Genomic DNA, 26,146 nt, shown 5'->3' on the forward strand with positions numbered 1-26,146 from the left:
TCTCAAAGTATATTATATAGTTTTAAAACTATCTATAGCATTATTGTCTTTTATATTAAAACTTAATTTTATAATTATAAAGTTTTTCATTTTGTTCTCAATTAAAAATATTAAATTTATATAATGAAATGGAAAATCTTTGTTACAAAATTTAGGGTAAATTTCGCTGGAGTTTGTCACGAATTTGTCACTCAAGTACGAATTGACAATTTGAACTTGAGTGATCAGTTGATGACAAATGACAACGTTTAGTAACCTCCAGCGAAATTTATCCCAAAATTTAAGTTTATTTTATAAAATATATTTGAATAGGTGTAAAAATACGTTTGAATAGGTGTATAATTTAGCATTTCAAAAGATATTTCTTCAAAAAAAATTATGGATTTTCAATTTTTGTTTTTAATTATTATGAAATATTTTATATGTTGATTAGAAGATTGACTATTTTTCTTACCCATGCCATATATTTTTAACTTTTACAATAGAAAATAAAATGAGAACATTATAAATGTAAGTTTGATATAAAGATTTTAATAAATGTGAGAGTTTTTTAATTAAAAAAATAAATATGATATACGAATTTTAGAAGGAGAAATACAGATTTTAAAAAATTATAAATAAAAATTCGTGCTAAATAAAAAGCTGAAAAACACTAAGAATCCATAAATACAACAGAAATACACAACTAAACCAAAACAAAAAAACACAAAAGGCAAGTTATGTGGCCATTATAAATAATGGTATAGGTTATATATTCCTGCTCTTCACATTGGTGTGGTTACTGGATTGGTTTCATTAAAAACGAATTAAAATAGTTAAATTATTTTTTTTATTTTAAAAAATATAACTGAAACCAACCAAATTATATCTATCAACTGAACTAAAAGTAAACAAAGTAAATTTCAATTTGTTTGATTAAATATTACATACACAATTTCAATACATAAAATAGATTAAATTTTAAAATGCCAAAACTCAATACATAGACTAATACATTTACTAATCATAAAAATAAATATGAATTATATTAGTAGTTGACATTCTACACATTATTCAATTTCATATAAAAAACCAAATCATATATAAAAACCCGAACCAAAATTATTTAAAAAACCGAACAAATATAAGCCGAACCAAATATATACAAGCTGCTGACATTACAAATTGGTCGGTTCGATTTGAAAAAAACCCTAAACCAATTCAAATATAAAAAACTAAAGTAATTCAAACAATTAACCGGAGTCCGGAATGATCCATTTAAACCGAAAATCCAAACCATTTAATCCAAACTTTTTTCGGTTCAGTTGAGAACCAAACAAACCGGATCCAATAAACACCCCTGAATCCCTGATGTCACAGTGCTCCAAAAATAAAAATTGCAGACTATTCCTCCTCAAGTTCTTCCAAATTTGGGCCGAGATGATACACACAAGAGTTTCTTAAACGGGCCCAGTAAATTTATTTCACAAAAGGCCCAATAAACCATTCATTTTGAAAAAGCCCAATAGGGTTTTGCTACAAACCCTGCCCCACGAATTATATATAAAGGAGAGCGACAGCTTCCCCACGCTCTGATCTCTCTCCATCGCCGCCGCCGCCGCTCGACTTCTCTTCTCTCCGTGGTTGCGAAAATGGTGTTTTTCAGGGTAAGTGAAACTTCAATAATATCTTTAGATCTCACAGCTATGCTTGATTTACTCTCGATCGGTTTGTATGAATGAGATTACTGATGTTTTCACTTGATTTTTGCGCAGTTTCATCAATACCAGGTGGTCGGTAGAGCCCTCCCTACTCCCGGCGATGAGCAGCCTAAAATCTACAGGATGAAGCTTTGGGCAACCAACGAAGTGAGAGCCAAAAGTAAATTTTGGTAAGGTTTTAGATCAGGAGATCTGCCGTTGCTTGATTTGTTTTAAGGTTTGGTTTGAGTTTTGAATTGTAATTATTTGGTGTTAAATTTGTTCGATAGGTACTTCCTGAGGAAGCTGAAGAAGGTGAAGAAGAGCAACGGTCAAATACTGGCCCTGAACGAGGTTAGTAGTATTTATGTTGATATTTCTAAACTGTCATTTCCTGAATATGTTAGATGACCAGGTGTGGTAGACCTGATGAGTTTGTAGAATGATTTGATTTCTGACAGAATTATTAAGAAACCAAGGTACCGGTATTGAAATTTTGCATCTAGTAGTTGTATACTATTTTAGTTAATAATCAAGCTGAGTCGCAGCTAATGTTTTTTTATTTGTTCTTATAACTGTTCACGGCATCTATTTTGGTTCTATGAAATTTGATCCTAATTATTGTAATGTCCACATGACATGTTACATTATTATGTGAAAGGGATGTTTTGTTTGCTCATGTCTTCGTATATAACATATGACCAGTTACATTATACTGTGAAAGGGTAACACATTTTTCAGTAAATTACAGTGGTGGTGTCCCTTTCAACTATTGTATATAGCAATAATGCAATATAATTGACAGACTTCTGTTTCTCTCAACTGATGTACATTACTAACTATGAAGTAAATGAACTTTTCAGATTTTTGAGAAGTACCCGACAGTGGTAAAGAACTTTGGTATCTGGCTGAGGTACCAGAGTCGTACCGGGTACCACAATATGTACAAGGAGTTCCGTGATACCACCCTGAATGGTGCTGTGGAGCAGATGTATGATGAGATGGCATCTCGTCACCGCGTGCGGTCCCCGTGCATCCAGATTATCAAGACAGCAACAGTACCAAATGACATGTGCAAGCGTGAGAATACCAAGCAATTCCACGATGAGAAGATCAGGTTCCCTTTGATCTTCAAGAAGGTTCGCCCCCCATCTAGGGTTCTCAAGACCACCTTCAAGGCCTCCCGCCCAAACCTCTTCATGTGAGGAGAGGTAGGGTTTGTTTTTTTACAAATTTAGTCCAGCCAGTTTTGTTGAGACTTGAGGTTGTTTTTATTGAAAAGACATTGTTTGGATGTTATGTTTTGTTAATTTTGAAATGTATGATTTTCTGAGAAAGTGTAGTATTGGCTGTTATGTTGGTAAACCTTTAGTAGTGCTTTGCTATGAGAATAGTACAATTAAATAGTGGATATTTAATTATTGCTGCTTAGTTATGTTTGTCTGCATTGCATATTAGTTAAGTATGAAATTATTTTCTGTAATAATCATGTAGTTATATTACTGTATTTTTGCATTCCCGCAAGGCAACTTTGCCGGGGTTTCCAATTTCATTATTTGGTTTCCTCTTTTTCCCTGTTGCCTAGAATGCTTTGGGTTTGCTATAGATAAAAATGTTGACTTCTAGTGAAGTTGACATCCATTTCAACCCCAACATTTATATTCTAAATAATTTTTTTTTTCTGAGGGGGGACTGTCATTTTTTTTATCTTTTTCACAAAAGCTCTTTTCCTTTCAATTGGTCATAATAGTGTTGTTTTAAAATAGAAGTAATCATGTTTTTACAATTGTTAGTAATATTACTGTTTTTTTGCATTCCTGCAAGGCAACTTTGCCGGGGTTTCCAATTTCATTATTTGGTTTCCTCTTTTTCCCTGTTGCCTATAATGCTTGGGGTTTGCTGTAGATAAAAATGTGGACTTCTTGTGAAGTTGACATCCATTTGAAGCCCAACATTTATATTCTAAATAATTATTTTTTTCTGAGAGTAACTTAGTAGGCTGATTCAGTATGGGGGAGCTTTTTTATATTTTTTACAAAAGCTCTTTTGCTTTCATCTTGGTCATGTTAGTGTTGTTTTAAAATACAAGTAATAATCATGTTTTTACAATTGTTTTTCTTTAAAATAGACCTGGAATGTTTCTTTTGAGTCCTTGTGGAACTTGGAACTATTTTCTGGTATTTATAATGATGGTTATTAATTTCAATGATTAAAAGTAAGTAGGTTATTTTGCAATAAAGCAATTATTCTACCAATTTGTATTTGAAAGTTTTTATTTGAAAAGTATGTTAGAAACTTCCAGCATATAGGAAATTGTATTTGAAAGTAATGTTGTTGGTATTACACTAGTTCTCTTGATTGTTATTTAATTACGTAATTTCATTTTTCTGTAAAAGTTTTTTGGATGTCAAACTGTTATTTAAACAGAAGTTTCTTGTGATTATGTTTGTACAGGAACTAGTGTATTTTGTTTTGGAGATGCTGATAGTGAATTTAGATTCTAGTGTTTTGTGTATGATTTGAAGAAAAGTTCCTGGTTATATAGCATCAAGCATGATTGATGCTTTGATTGTTCAATTACTGTGGATTGGTTAATTTTTTGTTTATATTTGTCAGTAGTAGAATTAAAGCAACAGCATTTATATGATAAGTATTCAGCAACAGTACTTCAAATGGTCTTATATTTTTATTTTAAGGTTATTGTATATCTGTACAATCAACTTATTTTTCTTCATAAATATTTCATTTTATAAGCTTATATTAGTTGCAAAATGAATTAATTGGATATTGAAATATTTTCACAAGTATATGACTCGTCTATTAAGGATATGTAAATATATCAATATATAGATATAAATACTTGATGTTTAAATATTATGAGTATATAAGCTTTAGTCAATATTATATTAAGATTTTAAGTGGTCTCACATGTTGATTTTGAGTGGTCCCAAGTGTGGGTACGATGCCAGGATTTAAAAAAAAATGGTTCATTTTATAGATATAAAAATACTTACCTTATTTAGAAACAGTATTACTCTTTATAGTTATTAATTCTTCAATTAAAGTTATGGCAGTTTAGGTGTGGGTACTCATATCAGTTTTCATAAAAAAAATGGCTAGTCTATATACTAGAAAGAGGAAATTTTTTTATGTATTTTGCCTTCTAAATTTCTTAATATCATATTTACTTCTCTAAGTTTCAAAAAATTACAAATTTATAATTTTATTGTCTTTTAAGTTAAAATAGCATGTGCCATGACGAAGCGAATAGATGAGGTTGCTTTGTCTAAACAGTCTCGATGCTCTATAAGTATTTCTTGGAAATAATTCACACCGCAAACAAATATTATTTTTAAAATTCAACAAATATATGTCAAAAATTTAGTCTTTAATCTAGTAGAAAAGAATAATAATATCTTTTGTATAAGAGGTTGTGGATTTGAAATTCAGATAATTTTCTGTTTATATATTGAAATTTGAGAAAAAATTAAAACCTTCGTCTTTATCTAAAAAAATTATAATGGAGATCTATTTTGGAATAAGTCAGATCCTACAAAAAAAGTTAATGGATTAATCAATTGGTCTTTGAGGCGGAGTGTTGAGGTGGAATTTATATAAATCTTGTTTATGGATCTATAAAAGATTCTTTGTTACAAAAATTTTGTACACATAATATTATCTTTGTTACTAAATTAAAGGTTGATTTTCGATATTAATGCAAAAACAAATGTTTGATTTCCGGTTCAACTAAACTAGTTATTGGACTTGGTAACTATTTTAATTCGATGTTAATATTCACAAAGTAATTCAAAATTTTAATTTTAATCTGAATGTTTTGTTTTGACAAAGAATATTAAAGAAAACCCATTAATTTTTAATTGATTCATTTCGAATCCAAACATAAAAGTTGAATTATCTTAAAATATCTGGGCAAATTCAACGCCGACGCGTTAATTTTCCAACGAGCCCAGTCTTGTTGAACGACTTTGAAATGTACTATTTTTTTTAGGTTTCAATTCTATGGACAATGACTGATACTAAAATTCTTGTTTCTTCCCCAATTCAGGTTTGATTAGGTTTGGATTCGTGTTCAAGCTCAAGTCGAGTCGAACGAATGGGTCCTACCGTCCTAGATTTGTAACTTTTAGAAGTGACATTAAACGGATCGGGTTCGAATCATGTTAGATTGACTTTGGAAACTTATCAATCACAGGTTTGATTAGCTCGTGTCGGGTTGGGAGTTGAGTCATCGAACCTTAAATTGGAATCAACTGAAGTCAAATTCGAATCAATTTTTATTTTTAAAAAAGCCGGAACAAATTAATTTTGCCTCCTCTAAATCAACTTTTTATTAGATTGTGATGCGGTAGGAATTGTTAGGGATTTACAATTAGACTAATCCGTTGTCAATTTATGAGTTTGCCTTAAAAATTATTCTTTAAAAAAAATGACAAAATATATAATGTTATCTATTGTCTATATAATAGGAGTAGAACTAGGGTGTTCTTAAGCTCACCAGAGTGTTTTGGATTTTTGGAGATCCAAGCATCTATCTGTCCAGAGAGAATCTGAGTAAAAGATGCGAACCATTCATCAAAAAAAAAAAAAAAAAAATCTTAATCTCATCTATTAATATTAATTTTGATATTATGCATTTGTTTCATGTTTCCAAACATATAAAAGTCCAATTTTAGTTTGAAACGCACTCGCCACATTACAAGTTATATAGAAATTATTTCATCTATAACAACGAGAAGATGCGTTGCGTGTTTTTCTCCAGCCTTTTCTCCTTTTTCCCTCTTTCTGTGCGTTCCCACTGTTTTTCTCCACACATTGCCTCCAGTAAATGTCCCCGCCATTGCAAGTTCAAACATGCTCCTCGCTTCTTCCCAATGCATTCAAACACATTTTTTCTTTTCTATTTCCTTCCCCACCTTGGCTACCTCTTTGCCTCTCTGCCACCTTCCTGCCTCTGTGCCGCCCCAAGTCAGATTTTCTCTCTCCTCTTTGTCGCCCGAAGTGTTAACCCTAGCACTCATCTCCCGTTTCTCCTCGCTCCTCAATTCCACCTGTTAAACCCTACACTAAAACACACCTTCCCTTCATCCCTCTCCCTGACTCTCATATGGGAAAAAAAAGATAAATGAAAATGGTGACGCGACCAATGACACCTTCCCTTCCTCCATCTCCCCGAGGATTTGGGTTTATCCAGTTGTAAGTTTGACACTTTTAACATCCTTAGTCACTTTAAATTATATTTCGTACTTGTTGCATGTATAAGCATGTTTTCTCTGCGAATTCATTTTTTTTTTTAATTTCGTTGATGTTTTCTTAAACTTTTGGCATCGCTGATGTTAATTTCGTGTTTTATCTTTTGATTGAAGATCCGGATATGGAGGATGATGGATTTGAGTGCTCAGACAAAGAACCTGAAGAGCATGATGTTGACATTGAGAACTAATACAACAACTAGAAAGGTTATCTATCTATTTTCGCTATGAATTTTTAGTATTTTTGTTCATTACTCAGTTCTAATTTGGAGGGGAGTTCCGGTTGATGTTTGCTTTAGGATGATACAGCACCTCAGAGAATTATAGTGTCTGTTTGGCATTTTTTTTTTGTTTTTTTTTTGTGCTTCTTCATTGTACCGAATCAGTCCCGAATTATATACTCGTATTACGGACTTTTGACCCTACCTAACTGAACCCGAACTATTCGTTTGTCACTGTGATTAGAATCACCAAGGAGTCATGCCATTGGTCATTAAGAAGATTGAAGATTTTTGAAGAAGTGAAGGATCTTCTATCATCAATCAATTTGTGGGATTTATCCAACAAACTGAGATGGACGCCAACATATGATAATATTCTAAGAAGATTAAAATGAATATTGCATTATATAAGAAAATTTAAATAGTTGGATTGAGATATTATTTCGTATGATAATATTCTAAGAAGATTAATTGGTCCGGCTTTATTTATTTTAGGAAAATTTATTTAATATTTACATTTGATTAATATGGCACTCTTGTTTAGTTCCTTTCAACTAATCAGTGTCAGTAGCTCTGTATGACATGTATGGATTGAAAAGACTGAGCTAATGAGCTAATAGTGTCGATAAAACAGTTACGCGAATTTAAACAATTCAATTTGCATAAATAAAAAAAACTCAGATAAAAATAATAATAATAAAAGAAATAGAAAAAAAAAAAGAACCCCGGGGATTTGTAAACATACCTGATAGATATAGATATTAGTTTGAAGTAACTCATTCCGATTAAGAGTCGGTAGGTATGGACTATGGACAAATAATATACAGTCAGGATTAGTTTCGACCGCTCCATCTGAAATAAACGGCCGAGATCTGCAGGAACGAAATAATACATATGAACTCTGATGTTTGTTTTACCGAAGGAAGGTCCATGGATCTGTCTACATAAACCCATTTGAAAGTTACTTTTCGGGCTTAAATAGGGCCCATATAAATTTTTCCATACAGATTACAGAAAGCCCATTAAGAATCCATAGATGCCGTGTGATGCTTAATGAATCCGACGGCCTTGATTAAATGCGAACGTAACCCTAAATCTAATGCCTCGCGTCTCGCGATATGAATAGCAATCGCGCCGTAAAATCATTCCTGCTGCCTCCAGGCTCCAGCTTCTAGGTTTGGCAAAGAACGGAGGAAAGAGAGATCGGGGGAGAGAGGGACATAGAGAGAGAGGTTCTTGGGCTCGGGACTAGTAGGAGAGTATAATGACGACGACCCGGAGTTGGACCCGTGATCCTCCGGCCATGGACCCGTGACCCTCCGGCCATGGACTAACGCCTCCCAAGACAGTGCACCATGACAGTTCTTATTTTTCTCCACAAGAAAGGATTCTATCATGGTGCACTGTCATGGAAGGCGTTAGTATATATATTCGATGAAGATGGTGAAATTTTCTCGAGAGGAACGGTATGAGTATTTTCTAATGTTTGAGCTGTACTACACATTAGATTTTTTACATAATATATATGTATCCCCCTATATATGTTGCGCTTGTGCATGCATATTTATTGCTCGTTACTTCTTTATTTCCAGAGTTGCCTCTAAGTCAAGCACAAGGTGAGGATTGGATGGCATTTGGTTCCATGTTGAGTGAGATTGTGAGGGAGAAAAATCACTATGCTAAGACTTTTGCAGAAGTGAATCATTAAAAACCCTTCATTTTGAAAAAGCCCAATAGGGTTTTGCTACAAACCCTGCCCCCACGAATTATATATAAAGGAGAGCGACATTTTCCCCACGCTCTGATCTCTCTCCATCGCCGCCGCCGCCGCTCGACCTCTCTTCACTCCGCGGTTTCGAAAATGGTGTCTTTCAGGGTAAGAGAAACTTCAACAACATCTTTAGATCTCTCAGCTATGCTTGATTTGCTTTCGATCGGTTTGTATGAATGAGATTACTGATGTTTTCGCTTGATTTTTGCGCAGTTTCATCAATACCAGGTGGTCGGTAGAGCTCTCCCTACTCCCGGCGATGAGCAGCCTAAAATCTACAGGATGAAGCTCTGGGCGACGAACGAGGTTCGCGCCAAGAGCAAGTTTTGGTAAGATTTTAGATCTGGAGATCTGTCGTTGTTTGATTTTGTTTCAGGTTTGCTTTGAGTTTTGAATTGTAATTATTTGGTGCTAAATTTGTTCGATAGGTACTTCCTGAGGAAGCTGAAGAAGGTGAAGAAGAGTAACGGTCAAATCCTGGCCCTGAACGAGGTTAGTAGTATTTATGTTGATATTTCTAAACTGTCATTTCCTGAATTTGTTAGATGATCAGGTGTGGTAGACCTGATGAGTTTGTAGAATGATTTGATTTCTGACAGAACTATTAAGAAACCAAAGTACTTGTATACTGTTTTGTTTAATAATCAAGCTGAGTCACAGCTAATGTTTTTTATTTGTTCTTATAACTGTTCATGGAATCTATTTAGGTTCTATGAAATTTGAACCTAATTAGTGTAATGTCCATATGACATGTTACATTATTCTGTGAAAGGGATGTTTTGCTTGCTCATATTTTCGTATATAACATTATACTGTGAAAGAGTAATTTTGTTTGCACATTTTTCAGTAAATTACAGTAGTGTCCCATTCAACTATTGTATATTGCAATAATGCAATATAATTGATGGACTTCTGTTTCTCTCAACTAATGTACATTGCTAATTATCAAGTAAATGAACTTTGCAGATTTTCGAGAGGTACCCCACTGTGGTAAAGAACTACGGTATCTGGCTGAGGTACCAGAGTCGTACAGGTTATCACAACATGTACAAGGAGTTCCGTGATACCACCCTGAATGGCGCTGTGGAGCAGATGTATGATGAGATGGCATCTCGTCACCGCGTGAGGTCCCCGTGCATCCAGATTATCAAGACAGCAACTGTACCAAATGACATGTGCAAGCGTGAGAATACCAAGCAATTCCACGATGAGAAGATCAGGTTCCCTTTGATCTTCAAGAAGGTTCGACCCCCATCTAGGGTTCTCAAGACCACCTTCAAGGCCTCCCGCCCAAACCTTTTCATGTGAGGAGAGGTAGGGTTTGTTTTTTTACAAATTTAGTTAAGCCAGTTTTGTTGAGACTTGAGGTTGTTTTTATTGAAAAGACATTGTTTGGATGTTATGTTTTGTTAATTTTGAAATGTATGATTTTCTGAGAAGGTGTAGTATTGGCTGTTCTGTTGGTAAACCTTTAGTGGTGCTTTGCTATGAGAATAGTTCAATTAAATAGTGGATATTTAATTATTGCTGCTTAGTTATGTTTGTCTGCATTGCATGATGTTTTGCATATTAGTTAGGCATGAAATTATGTTCTGTAAGAATTGTGTAGTTATATTACTGGTTTTTTGCATTCCTGCAAGGCAACTTTGCCGGGGTTTCCAATTTCATTATTTGGTTTCCTCTTTTTCCCTGTTGCCTATAATGCCTGGGGTTTGCTGTGGATAAAAATGTTAATTTCTCATCAAGTTGACATCCATTTCAAGCCCAACATTCTAAATAATATATTTTTGCACTATGCTTTGCATATTAGTTAAGCATGAAATTATATTCTGTAAGAATCATGTAGTTATTTTACTGGTTTTTTGCATTTCTGAAAGGCAACTTTGCCGAGGTTTCCGATTTCATTATTTGGTTTCCTCTTTTTCCCTGTTGCCTATAATGCTCTAGGTTTTCTGTGGATAAAAATGTTGACTTCTCGTGAAGTTGACATCCATTTTGAATCCTCACATTTATATTCTAAATAATATTTTTTTTTTCTGAGGTTAACTGTCCCTTTTTTTCCCTAGTTTACTGATTCAGCATGGGGGAATTTTGTTATCTGTTTCACAAAAGCTCTTTTGCTTTCATCTTGGACATATTAGTGTTGTTTAAAATAGAAGTAATCATTTTTTAAAATTGTTTTTCTTTAAAATAGACCTGGAATGTTTCTTTTGAGTCCTTGTGGAACTTGAACTATTTTCTGGTGTCTATAATGTTTGTTATTAATTTCAATGATTAAAAGTAATTTGAGTAGGTTATTTTGCAAGAAAGCAATTATTCAACCAATTTGTATTTGAAAAGCATGGTAGAAACTTCCAGAATAGGAAATTGTATTTGAAACTAATGTTGTTGGTAATATAGTCATTTTGTATTGATTCTAGTGTTTTGTATGATATGCATGATTGATGTTTTGATAGTTCCTGGTTATATAGCATAAAGCATGATTGATGTTTTGATTTGTTCAATTACTGTGGATTTGGTTTATTTTTTTGTTAATAATATTTTTCGATAGTAGAATAACACGAACCCACGAGACTTGCAATAAATTAGCTGTGGTTCTGATCATTACATATATTTGTGTGAATTAAATCCGCACTAATATTAAAGACTGTTTTAGTCCGGGCCGGATGAGTTTCGTTTACGACGGCTGATATGTATTAACTCAAAAGATGTTCTTTTGATCTAAAGCAGATGAAAATTGTATTCATCTTATGATAGGTAAAAGTTCCATTTTCGTTACCTCATGGTTAATTGGATATGGCAGAGTAGGGGTTTTTTATTTTTTTGTTAATATATTGGACAAGTGATTGGAAAGTAAAGAGGGTGTTTTAGTTCCTCTTTGTATATCTATTTTCAATGTTTATATAGTTAATTTGAACTTCTCAACATTATTTTATATTGATTTGTTTGGTGATCAAAATTTATATATATTTTTTAAAAATTTAGTATATTTTCAGATTTTTTGAAAATCAGTGTTTCATTAAATAAAAAATAATTAAAGTTCAGAAAAATAATGATTTTTAAAAAAAGAAAAAAAATGTAAAAAGTTTTTAAAAAAAATGTAAATTTGGTCTACGAGCACATTACAATACGAGGATCATACTATAAGGTTTGGATTATTTAAACTTCGAAAATAGAGATAATAAATAAACTTCGAAAATAGAGGTAAACAGGAGGCAAACATCTTCTTTACTTTTTAAAGCATGATAGTTCATCTCATATTATATATATAAATATATATTTTATATGGAAATTATGCTTGACATGACATGAGTAAGGGTTTAAGTTTTCTTTCGTTAACGGATAAGACTTGAAAATACGGCCCCCCAACTTGTTTTATACCTTTTGACACCTAGAACATGTACTCAGCTTGAAATTTGAGAATTGTTGCTTGGTAAACTGTATAGTACTATTATTTCTATCTCATATTAGATCGGACTGTAAAAGTCTGTTCAGATTGAATAGTATCATTACTTGTGCAGCTTAAATTTATACCAGAGGTGATGCATCATCTAGACTCTACTGAAATTTACCCAATTTTTTTATTAATAGAAAATAAATAAATAAATAAAATATCAAAAAAGGGGATGGCTTTTGGATTTTATCAATATATAGGTAGATCGGGATAGTTTATCCCGTCCAACTACAGTGTTCTGGACGAGATATAGATTAGTGCTCCAATAATTGCGCTTAGTAGAAAAAGAAAAAAAATTCTTAGACGGGACAGATTATCCCAAGTTTCTTTTTCTTTTTGGTTTCTGGTTTCATCTTAGAGAATGAAATTTTTTTTTTTTAAAAAATGCTACAGTACCAGATGGGATAATTTATCCCGTTCAAGATTTTTTTTTTTGACGGGATGGTTCATCCCGTCCAAAATGCTGTAACTAGACGGGATGAACCATCCCGATCTACCTATATATTGATAAAACTCAAAAACCATCCCCTTTTTTGATATTTTATTTATTTATTAATAAAAAATTCGAGAAATTTACTGCCATGATCTGTATGAAGGTGAACAGCCAACCCATTCTAACAAATCCAAGATATGAATATATGATACGAAACATATCAGCGACATCTTATTATTGGTACTGCAGATAATGTCAACATTGCTTAATGCCATGCCAATACATTTTTTAGCATAGTGAGTCTATGGTAATTTGCGTATCACAGGTTGGTCTGTAATATGAATTAATTTTTTTGTTTTCAAAATTCTAATAGTTAATTTGAACTGTACAACATAATTCACATATAAATGTGTACTTGCCAACCAAATTTTATATTTTTAAGATTTTTATTTTTATTTTTTAAGATAGATAGAAAATCACTTAATCTGAAAATTTTGAATCATTCAAAAACAGTAATTTTCTACTCATCTTAAAAAATATATAATTAATCTGAGAATTTTGAATCATTCAAAAACAGTGATTTTCTACCCATTTTAAAAAATAATAAAAAATATAAAATTAAGTTTGCAAGTACATATTCATATGAAAATCATGTTAAATGACTCAAATCGACTATTACAATTTTGAAAACAAAAATATTTAGTTGTATTACGAACCGAACCAAATTGTGATATGCATAGTACCATAGACTCACTCAAATGCATTTCTATTTTATTATGTGTGACACATGGATGCATATTTATCGATGAGACCAACTCCACACGAAAAAATTTCAGTCTTATTTTCTGCACTACAAAATGTAACAAGCGAAAGATGAATAATAATTACAAGCAAACTTTATCTGTCACAGAGAAAATGATGCAAATGGAAAAAAAAAACATGAACATGAAGCTAATTACATGATGATCCCACAAACCAAAAGAAAAACAATCAAATAAATATAAAAACAAATCATCAACATAGAAACTTTGGACTTATGTCAGGAGCATCTACTAGTAAGTTCCTTGAAAAGATAAGCGATCACGTAGCGAGTCAAAAATGGAAGATGCACCTGAATTTTGACCTAAAAGTCGGCCAAAAATCTCACTGTCTTTTACTTGAGAACCAGCATCCGCAGCTTCTTTTGCCATGCCAATGCGTGCATATGCCTATTTGCCAAAAATAATGATAAATGAAAAATACATAATCCATGGTTGTCTCTCATTTCACCTCTAGTTTACAATGTGACAATGTGACGAAAGAAGAAAAAGACCGGAATTTGAGGAGAACCTTGTGGTGATAATTATCTAATTTAATTATTATGTCTTAGTTTTTCAATGTATTGTCTTTTCAAGGTAAATAATATAAACAAGTATTGAACTAACTAAAATTTTGGATAACTGCATATGGAACTCAATCTTCTATCAAATTTTATTTTGCTGTTATTCAATTGCATCTCAACATATAACCATAAATTATTTGCAATAATGGAAAATGGATCCTAAATATTACCAAATATTACCAAACTCTAGGAAAGCTACCATATGAGGTTTTGGGTTGAAATGAATGTAGAGCCAAGATACCTCTGATTTATCACGTGGATCGGTTAACTTTGGAATGTACTTGAGGGCTTCTGATTTCTCACCAGCATCTATGCATGCTTGCACAAAGGGCTTGTATCCTACAGATAAAAAAAAAATAAAGAAAAACATAGTGATATACATACACAACTTGAACCATTTACTCGTGTCACCTAGAACATATAAATTAGTTAATGACCATCTAAATTGCCTTCCGTTATTTTACATTTAATCCTTAAAACCTGAAGCATCGTGTGTATACCTGAATCAAATGTTATTTTAAATTGTTCATCTGCCACTATTCACAAAGGTACAATTCTCACTATTTTACCAGGATTTGCAAACCTAGCCAAGAGATAATGAACTTTGTTAGAAACATGCCGGTGTCAGGATTTGAATGGTTAGCATTGCGTCAATTTAAGATATATTTCCTGGGTTTATTTGCATACATTGTGATACCGAAGCACTAATTATCACAATTAGACTTAGCTAAGCCTTTAAAGAGAAAGTAATTCACCTCCAGGGGGTCTCTTCTCTTTTGAGAACTTCTCCAAAGCATCCCAGTCCCTCACTGTAGCCAGAGCAAATGCTTTCAGCCAGTACCACCTCTTCTCAGAAACCTCGAGAAATAAAGAAAAGAAATGTTAAATCACGTCATCATTTTTGACAAATAGTCAACACTATGCTCATACTTGGATGATACCAGTGTTATTGTCTATGATTTGCAGGATAGATAAAGTATTACGGAACAAGTTTTTTAGGTAATTCCTATTTAAATCAAAATAGGGTTACAAATTAGAAGTATCGCTATACTGACGCACAATCATTTAGGGGTCACAGGGATGCTCCAAATACTAACCTTGAATTCATTCTTAACCTTGAGTGCGGCCCGATGGTTTCCCATTACAATACATGTCCTAATAGTGTCACTGATGCTAGAATCCACAAAAATAGGCTGCTTTGTTGAAACTTCTAGTTCATGCTGTACTCTGCATGGTGTAAACACATTACAAATAAAGGCTAAAAAAAAAGCTAATATAGAAAAAAAAAAAATTGGTTCCTTGAGTACACACATTGCAGCCTGCAGTTTTTCTTACTGAAATATAGCGACTTATCTTGGAATTTCAGTCTTTTATTTTTTTCACCAAGAGGTTGGTTAATTGGTACAGATCAGATATGCCATCAAGTAAAAAGAATCCGGAACCCTAACCTGTCAGCTCAAGGGCAAGGCCTTAGCATTAACAACTGTCAATCCTAACTTACATTGTACAATACAGAGACTATTTCTTCCTTTTAATACAGCATTTAGGGATGGACCAAAGGTGTACCTTAACAATTTTGAATACTCTTCAGAAGCCTTAGACTCGAACATGTTTTCTTTGGTTTCAACGAAAAGCTTGTGAGCTTGTTCAATGAGCCTGATCCGTGGGCCCTGGAGAGGTGAACCTTTGCTAGCCATTGGATTCTTTTCCATTAGCCTTGACTCCTTTAACAAAAGGAAGGCAACATCCTACAAAATATCACATCATGTCAATTTTTCATCATCTTTTCACACTAAGGGTGTCATGACTGGAAAGAGCATCTCATTACAGAAACCAATCTGAAACTTGACCTTTCCAATCTGAACTAAAACTCACATGTGACCTGCATTCACCCGAACCGAAAAGAATGCACCTTATAACTACTGATTTCAGAACTGGACCGGACCAGCAGGCGGTCCGGAAAAAACCGGACCCTGTCAATTGTCCGGTTTGGTTCTTTCACAGAGTCGTTAATGTTATCGGACCAGTTAAAAACAGTTTAACCGGCCGGGTTTAACTGAAGAATCGCTGAACCATTCCAAGAAAAAATCCGGTTCAAAACAGATTTGAGATTTGGGTGAAATCAGCTGGAGTCGTGAATAGAAAACAGGAAAGTGAAGAGGACTTTCCAACAGTGGGACCCATTAATTATGTCATTTAACCTTTGTGAGACTTTCAAGTTTCAGCCCAACTGGACTCCATGAAAGCCCATGTGACTATTAGTTTCATCTTTTATATTTTTAGATGATAGCTTAGTGATGCAAAAAAAAAATTTTATGAACAAGTGATTAAATTTTATATATTAAAAAAGAAAATATTATTTCTTTTTTTTTATCTATCACAAGTTGAAGTTCCTTTTTATTGCAAAAAAAAAAAATTATGCTATGTATATTGTCAAAGGTGTTTTATTTTGTCACGCATAAAACATTATTTTGTTGTGTAAAATTGGAATTTACAATTTAACTCTATCAATTTTTCTATTTATTTTTGTTTTTTATATGCATTTACTGTATTATAAAAGTGGGTCATATGAATATAGTATTGGATTTAAAATTTTGCAATCAGCAATATATATAGTATTGATTTTAAGACCTGATATGCCACTGAGGTGTGCACCAATCTGAACCGAAAATAATTAAGAAAATGATCACTTTGATAATTTATATAACAAATTATGAAAAAAATGGTGTGCACCAATTTGAATTGAAAATATATAAATATTATCATTTGAATCATTAATGTAATGAAATTTGCTCAAATTAAGTTATATGCACATAATATTTATGCAATTGACATTTCAGTGAGGTAAATGATAGTATCTCAATATCAAATACGACTATTTACAAAATCACCGGTTGAACCGGTTGACCCACCGGTCCGACAAGTAAACCGTTGACCTGGAACTTCACCGGGTCGATGTCCGGTCCGATCGTGATAACATTGATTATTTAAGTTGGTGATATCTGGCAACTCTACACTATATAATAAAAAAAAAACTTTGGTATAACTTGGAATTCCAATGGTTAACAAAATAGATTCATAAACTCAACCTACCTGAAGCTGTCCAGTGGAGAGAAAAAAGTCCTTTAGAAATTCATGCTTGTAACATCTGCAAACAAACAAATGAAACAAAAAAGGACAAATTTTATCTCAAGTAACTGCAGAAAGGGCCTTCCAAAAATGGAGATGGATACTGCATCGGATTTTATAACAGGAATATGCTGACCTAGCATATGCAACAAACAGATCACGAGCCAGTGGTCTTGCATTGACTGTGCCGAAGAAATCCAGTGGTTGTTTCTGTGAAGATGTTGAAAAAAGGTAAATGCAACAGGCAAATCCTAATTCTGACGAATTGAAACATGGATCCCACATGGACTCAATTGGCAAGTTCCCATTTAACAATCAGGCCGCCGTAAAAACCCATTTCCTCAACTGTGTGATTAATTTTAATTTAAACAACTTGTGTAAACTGAGTCTTGTGCAAATAAAGCTTCCACCCCAATTTAACTGAAACTTAGCTTTAACTCAGTGAAACCCTAAGTCATCCAATTAAGCCTCGAGTTAATTCAAAGTAGTCTAAACTGAACTCTAGTTATGTTTAAGTATGCTTAAGAGATGTCTCTAGTTTATCTCAATTTTTCATCCTGAATTACGACAAGTTAGCTCAAATTAGCCTTTTATTCTGCAAATTATTATTCAATAGTTAGCAGTTGACAAAATTGGCCACAACTCATCCTACTAAGCAAACATTGCAACTCCAATCTATCAATTCAAACAAGCAGAAGCTGGCATATACACTGCTTATACCTGTATTATTGGACTTAGACAAAATGACTTGCAGACCATGTATCATTGCTAAAAGCCTAAACCTACATTATTATTAGCTCATTAAAAGCTTTTATAAACCCAGGCTACTTGATTTTTGGTTATGCTTATATGTGCTTTGGGTTTTCTTTCCACCTCATAACATATTTCTTAAACAGTTTCTTCTTTCTTTCTTTCTTTCTTTCTTTTCTTAAACTAGAAAGACATTTTTCTTACAAATACATTGTTTGACAAGAAATCTAAAAGGAAGCCATTCCAATTAACTAGTGTTGTTTATTCCAAGATTCCAAAGTCCAAGTTTTTTTGAGAAGCCTTAGGTGTCAATGTCAATACCAACTTTTTGTGTGGATGCTTATTGGATCTTATCTTTTGGGGTTGGAACAAGGCTTTGAAGCAGAGAAAAATTTAATTTGTGAAGTTACCTTCTGCCAAATATGGAAAAGAACAAGATAGATGAGATCAGTATCACCACTTTCCGTTGCCTTTGCCAGTGCAGTGTCCTCCTCATCAATGCTTAGCAACAAAGGCACCTGCCACAGGAAAAAAAAAATCCAAGTAATACCACTACTATGCCACAGTTGCCGTGGACTAATACTGCATAAGACCAATAGCAACCATAGTAATAACATTTGTATCCAGGAGGAATGTGTAAAAACACAAGATTCACAAAAAAAAAAAAATCCTATTATGCAGCAAAAATTGTGAAAGATTGCCATCTCCTATAGAAAATGGTAAAGAGAAACGTTACTTTCACCAATGTGAATTAAGTTTAGAGCAACAGTCATAGATTCCAAGTAGTTAAGAGCGGGATTATTTTAAGAGCATTTAACATTTCCTTGGAGAACACATGATCAAGAAAGACTTTTGCATAGTGGGGATCAAGCAGGAGTGCCTCCTTATTGTATAAAACAAGTACTACCTATTCAAATTATGGATTGATCAAATAATTCATGAATGGATGATTTAAACAGCTGTGCAGAAACAAGTCCAAGTATTGTTACTCCAGGAGTGATCACTACTGGATCATTAACAATGCATGCTAGGATGCCTTAAAGATTACCTATCTTTTGTGCTACTTCATTTCCTAAAGAGATTCATGGTTGAAATACTTGCTCATTTTTTTCCCTTTCTTTTGAACCAAAAATGTCACAGACGGTTCTATGTGCCAATACAACAATCAATACAATAACCTTTATGTAAAATCTACATAGGCTTTTGCTCGAACTTATCCTATATTTCATATAGGCTGAATGAAACCAAAAACATACTATAGAAAGAATACCTGTTTGGAAGATTGCGACTCATGCTCAACTAGCATTGCAGCTAACTTCCTCCTTCCACTGTTGTCAGCATGGGCCGCAATTGCTGCATATGATATTCCTTTACATAATTTCAGCTACATTTCAAATTAGAACCAATATTAGTTTTTAGTACATCCCATCTATTAAACACATAAATGTCTAAGGTGCAAATTGAAAAGAGCAAAACTAGGGTGTGATGTGCTCACCAAGAGAGATTGGTGAGCACACCTCCAAATGGCTATCGGATTGATTCCGAACTACAAATCTAAACCGTTGAAATCCAAGTACTTCGTGAGTGATGCATGTACATAAAATATTTTAAAGTTTCGAATTCATTAAGTACATGGTCAAGCGGTCAAAACAATGATGAAAAATTAATACATAAAACATTTAAAAAAACAATTTATAAAATATTCATTGTTTTGACCGCTTGACCATGTGCTAAATGAATTCGAAACTTTAAAAATTATGCATGTACATGCATCACTCACGAAGTACTTGGATTTCAACGGTTTAGATTCGTAGTTCGGAGTCAATCTGATAGTCATTTAGAGGTGTGCTCACCATCCCCTCTTGGTGAGCACATCACACCCTAGTTTGCTCAAAAAGAGCAATAATATTCACGGCTCATGGCCAAATTCCAATTCCAGGAATACTCCTGGAAATTAGACACATTACATTTATAGTCATAAGATACTAAGCTCCATCTCTTTGAGTAGAATATCGATTAATCTATTTAATCAACATTTGTTCAGAGTAAACTTATTGCTGTGTTCAACTGTTATATAAGATCAGTAGCAACTTAATTTTGCAACCAAAAGTTATATCAAATTTTCAAGTAAAGAGAACCTTTTCCAGCAAAGCTTCTAGAAGAGCGTCATCTGGAACAGAAGGTGATACAGTTATCTTTTCGCATGCCCAATGCATAATAACCACCTCCTACAAAAACCAAATCACCGAAGTTAAAGAGAGTAAAAATGAACCCATACAAGGATAGTGCACTCTACCAAAGAATACACCAAGATTAATTTATGGTGCTATGAAAACTATTCCTTTTATATTAGCACCACCAAGCATTACTTATCTTTTCATAATTAACTAACCAACCATCTCAGGTCAAACATTGTATCTACAAACAGGCTTAGAACATATAATTAGTACCTATTTAATCAAAACACTTTTAGGAAATTGCACTGCTTTATATGCCCCTATTTATGTTATTCGAGATGTTTCCAAGTAATTGACAAGAAACTCTGGCGTTAAGTAGCAACAGATATTACTACAAAATGGTACAAATAACAATAATCCGTATCTAATGGATAATGTAACAATACTTTGCAACAAATTGTACTTACAAACTGAGTTTAAAGGATTGCCTCATCAGCACTAGTTTATATGATTTATTTGAACTTGTTAGTAATGTATTGACTTGTGGTTTTAATTGCAAAACAGAAGTTCAACCTGAACTTAAGTATTGAGCAATTGCTAACGTTAAAAATAAGCAACAAAAAAAGTGTTACCGGATTTAGGTTAAGGTACTCCGAGATCCTTAGAGCAAGAAAATGTTGGTTGGCATTAATCAGCCGTCCAATCAGAACAGGTGCCGTCAGCAACTGACAGGGACAAGCAAGTCAGAATTTAATAAAAGAACTTCAACTTTGATTGCTACAGAAAGGAAACCCAAAATCATCAATAACATCTTCAATTTGCTATGACCTTTTTTTTTGGCACAGATTATACCACTTGTAGACATACAACTTTCAATATAACACACCAGCTTGCTATATGTTACACCAAATTTTCTTTTTGTATTACGGTTGACCATTTTCTGTGTCTAATAAAGCCACAATATTTGATGATTCTTGAAGGGAGTTTGTTATCTATAAATTTTCAATCACTGAAAGAATAGGAATCTACATATTTGCTCCTGCTATTTATACATTGCATATACTCATGTAATATTACTTTTGTGCAGAAAATGTTAAATGTCCCTAAATTTCAAATAGTCATTACATAGGATAATCTACATAACATTGAAAATGTTATACCAGTTCATTTTCCTCATTGAGCAATAAGTCTTTTGGTTATCCTTTAAAGAAAAGGGGAGGCCAGAGAAGTATAATGTTGTTCTGGTTTGTAGGGGTGAAACTTTACAGGAATATATGTTATGGGCTTGTAAGGCTATATACTAACTTCCCCTTTGTATACAACCCTAGCATTACAGTGACAAGAGTTGGATTTCAGTATAGTACAAGTCACACAGGTTTCAATCTACAAAAGGCACGGTCTTAACTATGTTTTCTAATTCATTGTTATTTTGCATCTAAAAGAAATTCTACAGCTCTAAGTAGGGCTGATATTAGGCTCTAAAATTTCAACCCCCGCTGGACATGGTTAAAACATACCATTTTAGATAGAAATATATTAGAGGCTAAGAAACCAAATCTTAAATGAATAGATGCAAAAAAAAAAAAAAATGGGGTGGAAATGCTCTTTAATGTACCTGGTACTGGCCGATGCTGAGCGGGATACCAATATCACGAACAGCATTTAGTACCCGTAAAGTTTTGCACATCTCCTTGAAGTGGTCACGATCATACTGGCTGTCAAAGCCAACTGGATGTATCATTACCATGTTTAATATCAGAACCTTGGACTCTTTATCATATAAAATAACCGATTAGGTGCTGGTAAACACTATACTTACGCTTGACTATCATGCTACCGAGTTCTTTTTGTCTATTATTGAAGTCTTTATATACTAATATAACATTCAAATTTTTTTAAAAGTAAACCAGAGTAAACATTACAACTATTGAGATCACCTGCAGAAGGCACGGCCATAGCTGGCAGCACGAAGCAGTGTGCGCTGGCGAGAAACATCAAACTCATGCCCAGCGGCATCAATACACCCCTTAATTGCCTTTGGGAGCAAAGAACGAATGGATCTCAGGTTTTCATCAGCCTGTAAAAAGTTCACCTTTCTCGTTTAGAATATAGAAGAGTGTGGTTTATCTTTTAACACTTTACTTATTTAGTTCCATCAATAGTGAATGGACAGAAGGTTGTTTCAGTCAAATTTTAATTATTTGTCACATTAAATCAGATTAAGTCTAAATAAGATTGAACTAACTCACCTAAGGTCTGATTGCTATGTTATTAAGCCTTGATTTAATCCAAACATACACCAAGTAAAATACTAGTGAAATTATGACTTTAAAGATTCAAATTCAGCCTCCAAACTTACAACAAGATATTAAAAATAAACCAAAAAAAGAAAAGTAATAGTATCAAGATTGTAACCTACAAATAGTGCAACAAATTATTGAACACACTAGTAGACCTAACCAAACTATTGCAAACTACTGTTAGAACTTATGGTTAGAACTGGTATGGATATTTTGATTCAAGACTTCAAAGCAATCAACTTCATGTTTCTAAAACAATATGAGGTCTCCATTAATCAAATATCCAATTTGGTAAATGCTGACAAATATAATACCTCTTGTTCAACATTTTCTAAGCAATACTTTACAAGCTCCATTTAAAGGATAAAGCATACCTTTGCACTTCGTCTTTCAAAGTTATCATAAGCATCATACAGTATAGCTGATGGTTCCATTGTTTCAAATATACCAAAAATTGAGACAGTTGATTCGGGAACCAGGTGGAGAAATTCCATGCTTGAATTTGAGAGGATCCTGACTCCATCACACTCAGGTATCAGCTGGATACCTGGTTCATCATATTGATAGTGTACTGGGTCCCCGGCTGGACTAATCACCGAAACTGAAAGCAGCTCTTCCCAGTAGAGAACCACACTGTCCAGACTAGACCAGACCATCTGATCAGGAGGTAGGGCTGACTACAAGATAAAACCACTACTTAGCCGATTATTAGCAAATAGCAACTGAAAACTTAACAGTAAAACCACCTTGATGACAAGAAGGCTTGCATCCACTTCTGCTAATACAGGGTTAATTCCCACAATGGATAGTGACATGCAGTGTGACAACAAACATCTAGTAACCGCCAAGGATTAGGGCTTCGATGCTCTTTCAATACTTAGTAATGGTATGTCTCAGATGGGATTTTGGAGGTGCTACCCGTGAACTGGTTACTCATGATTCATCTACTTATCTGTTTACTTGACTCTTTTGCTGTATAATTGTTAGGTTAACTATAACTAAAACTATGTGTGAATCCAATTAGGCTTGAAGGCCAGTTAAACAACAAACCAAAGTTGCAAAATAACCAGAGAAGTACAAGTCTGTAATACCAAAAAAAGAAAACACAAAGAGATTGCGAGCACTAACTTCACAGTCATACTCAAAGAGAATCCTTGAGAAGTCCATGGGGGCCACCAAGAGCCGGCCATCACCTGTGAACATTGCAACAAACTTCCCTTCCTTCGAGACGGCCATTTTCTGAATAGGCCCGATACCTTCGCCAACTGTCTGTGCCGAATACTCCCCAACTAATAGCACAGAGTCCCCTACTGCTAGAAGCACCTCAGGCGTACCAAACTTCGCGGCCTTCGGCTCGTTCACAGCCATGCAGAACACCTGATCAGCCTCATCAATTCCAGGGTCCGCTAGCTGGCACGGATTCGGGTTTTTGAAATCTGGGATGCAGTACACCTGATTCCAAGAGTTTATTATTGTCAGTAACTGCACTGGAGTTTACAGGTTTACGAGTTGTCAGCCACAGCTGTTGCTAAGATGCATAATACAATTTTACAGGATATGGTTGCTACTTGTGTACTAATAAGAGATATGCATGCTAAATAACATTTGTAATATTTAAGGTTTAGCCTTTTTGGACAAAATATGGCACATGGGCTGTTTATACCAGTCAGTTAAAGTACTGGTATACAGGTCAGTGTTTGTTCCAAATATCTGACACAAATAAAAAAAAAAACACTCTGCACACTACAGTACATTGCTATCCAAAGAGAACAGCACGAAAGAGAAACTTCTCTGAACCTGGTTCGTTTCTGTTAAACATGCAACACCAGTTCCCCAAAACACATAATGCATGATAAGCCTCTCAGATGGCTCCTTTCCAAGTGAGATCGCAGGCCCCACAGGCTCAGCCCTCGAATTGAACAGATGCACCGATGCATCCTCCAGTAGGCACGCCACCTGGAGATCGTCAGTCCAGGCCATCCCAACCAGCTTCCCCCCAGACCGGTCCCACGGGCAGGAAGCAATTAGCTCGCCTGAACTGGAGAAAATCTGGAGGTGGCGGCGTGCCGACTCAGCAAGCAACTGGACAATCTTGGAGTCGTCTCTAATGGCAGCGATCGGACCACCAAACGGAGCACATGCAATGCGAAAACGGGAGAGGTCCATGCGGCCCCATTGCATGGTGTAGACTTCGGGCCGTCGGAGGTACTTCTGGTCGGCGATCTCTTGCCACTCCGCCGCCACCGCGGCCGTCGACATGGCTGAGGTTTATGGTTTTCCGGAGAATTGGAAGATCAGTTTGGGGCAGGAGAAATTGAAGTCGGTCGCAAAAAGCCTCGAGATAAATTGACAGAGGTAAAACAGGAAATGAAATTAACGAATTCTCAAATCTTCTACTGAAATTGATTTCTTTGACGAGATTTGGAGAGAAATCCTGGCTCCCGAATTGTGAAAAACCATCAAATTTGGCGAGAATTGATTTGACAAAAATTGGCGCGAGGCGGTGTCCCAAAGTTCCGATCACAGTTGTTATCTGCCGAAGTGAAGAAAAAAGAAAAAGGGAAGGAGTCCGCATCGTCTGAATTAACTCAAAAGAACATCTCGGCCGTCTGATTGTAAAAGGAGCTCATCCGGCTCCCCCCTATAACATTAGGGGGTCTTCAATATTAGTGCGGTTCTAATTGGCACGACTCTTAAAGCTCATCGGACGGTTCATTTGCATTAACTCAAAAGATTCCTAATGCAGAGGATACTACGAGTGTCCGTATCCCCTAAAGTAACCCAAATTTTTATTTAATATCCGGACCGTTCGATTCGAATCAGGTCAATCTGGTCCATGTAGAGTACACGGGCCCCTTAATCTGACGGTCCAGATCTAAACTCAGAAATTGGGTTACTTTAGGAGATCCGAACTCCTCAAACCCTCCGCATAATTGGTTTGATGCTTTGATGATTTGTTCGCAGTGGGGACGCGACGTGAGTCCATATCCTCCGAGGTAGCAGAAATATTTCTCTTTAGATGCGGACCGTCCGATCAAAATTCGGACAATCCAAAAACTTTCAGTGTTTCTTTAATATTCGTGCGGATTCTGATCGAACGAACGGTGATGTTCTAAACAGAAATATTATGTTACATCAGGTGATATGGATTCTGCGATTGTCCATAGTGGTTTGCTAACGGGTTACCCGTGACCCGTTCCGGGTAACCCGTTAGGGGTAATGGGTAGGGCGGGTAGACGGGTAGGACGGGTACGGGTACAACCCGCAACGGGTAGACGGGTAGTTTTCCCAAAACCACTACCCTACCCGTTTATTACCCGTACCCGTTGCGGGTTGACGGGTACGGGTATCCCGGGTACGGGCGGGTTTTTTTTTTTTTTTTTCTTTTCTGTTTTTTTCTGAATTTTTATACTTTGAGATTCGTGCCAAGTTAAAAGACATCCCAGATGGAGTTTAGATATAGGGGTCCGTTTTGAGATTCATGCCAAATTAAAATTGATGACTCAGATCTCATTCTACAAAGTCAGGTATTGCACTGGATCTGAATTCTATAGGGTGCCGCCAAAAAAATTTTGAAATTC

At 34.6% G+C, this 26,146-nt stretch overlaps 3 protein-coding genes across 3 annotated transcripts; 2 read left to right on the forward strand and 1 right to left on the reverse strand.

Moving 5' to 3' along the window:
- The first annotated feature begins 1,405 nt into the window (after nucleotides 1–1,405).
- Nucleotides 1,406–3,110, forward strand: LOC144562616 (large ribosomal subunit protein eL20y). The gene is made up of 4 exons (XM_078311819.1): nucleotides 1,406–1,646; nucleotides 1,755–1,870; nucleotides 1,970–2,033; nucleotides 2,543–3,110. Exons 1-4 carry the CDS (start codon nucleotides 1,632–1,634, stop codon nucleotides 2,882–2,884), a joined length of 537 nt encoding a protein of 178 aa, XP_078167945.1. The 5' UTR covers nucleotides 1,406–1,631; the 3' UTR covers nucleotides 2,885–3,110.
- A 5,778-nt stretch (nucleotides 3,111–8,888) lies between these two features.
- On the forward strand, nucleotides 8,889–10,475 carry LOC144562617 (large ribosomal subunit protein eL20). The gene is made up of 4 exons (XM_078311820.1): nucleotides 8,889–9,046; nucleotides 9,155–9,270; nucleotides 9,370–9,433; nucleotides 9,908–10,475. The coding sequence occupies exons 1-4, from the start codon at nucleotides 9,032–9,034 to the stop codon at nucleotides 10,247–10,249; spliced, it is 537 nt and encodes a 178-aa protein (XP_078167946.1). The 5' UTR covers nucleotides 8,889–9,031; the 3' UTR covers nucleotides 10,250–10,475.
- A 3,211-nt stretch (nucleotides 10,476–13,686) lies between these two features.
- On the reverse strand, nucleotides 13,687–25,081 carry VCL1 (vacuoleless1 (VCL1)). The gene is made up of 16 exons (XM_078311821.1): nucleotides 24,363–25,081; nucleotides 23,694–24,017; nucleotides 22,940–23,242; nucleotides 22,203–22,342; nucleotides 21,881–21,980; nucleotides 20,898–20,990; nucleotides 20,227–20,316; nucleotides 19,359–19,472; nucleotides 18,499–18,606; nucleotides 17,475–17,548; nucleotides 17,303–17,357; nucleotides 15,776–15,957; nucleotides 15,307–15,436; nucleotides 14,965–15,067; nucleotides 14,451–14,548; nucleotides 13,687–14,036 (listed from the first exon to the last, which is right to left on the reverse strand). The coding sequence occupies exons 1-16, from the start codon at nucleotides 24,822–24,824 to the stop codon at nucleotides 13,881–13,883; spliced, it is 2,532 nt and encodes an 843-aa protein (XP_078167947.1). The 5' UTR covers nucleotides 24,825–25,081; the 3' UTR covers nucleotides 13,687–13,880.
- Between the last annotated feature and the right edge of the window lie 1,065 nt (nucleotides 25,082–26,146).

The sequence above is a fragment of the Carex rostrata genome, chromosome 12 (assembly GCF_964058835.1).
Source record: "Carex rostrata chromosome 12, lpCarRost1.2, whole genome shotgun sequence".
Classification (NCBI taxonomy): domain Eukaryota; kingdom Viridiplantae; phylum Streptophyta; class Magnoliopsida; order Poales; family Cyperaceae; genus Carex; species Carex rostrata.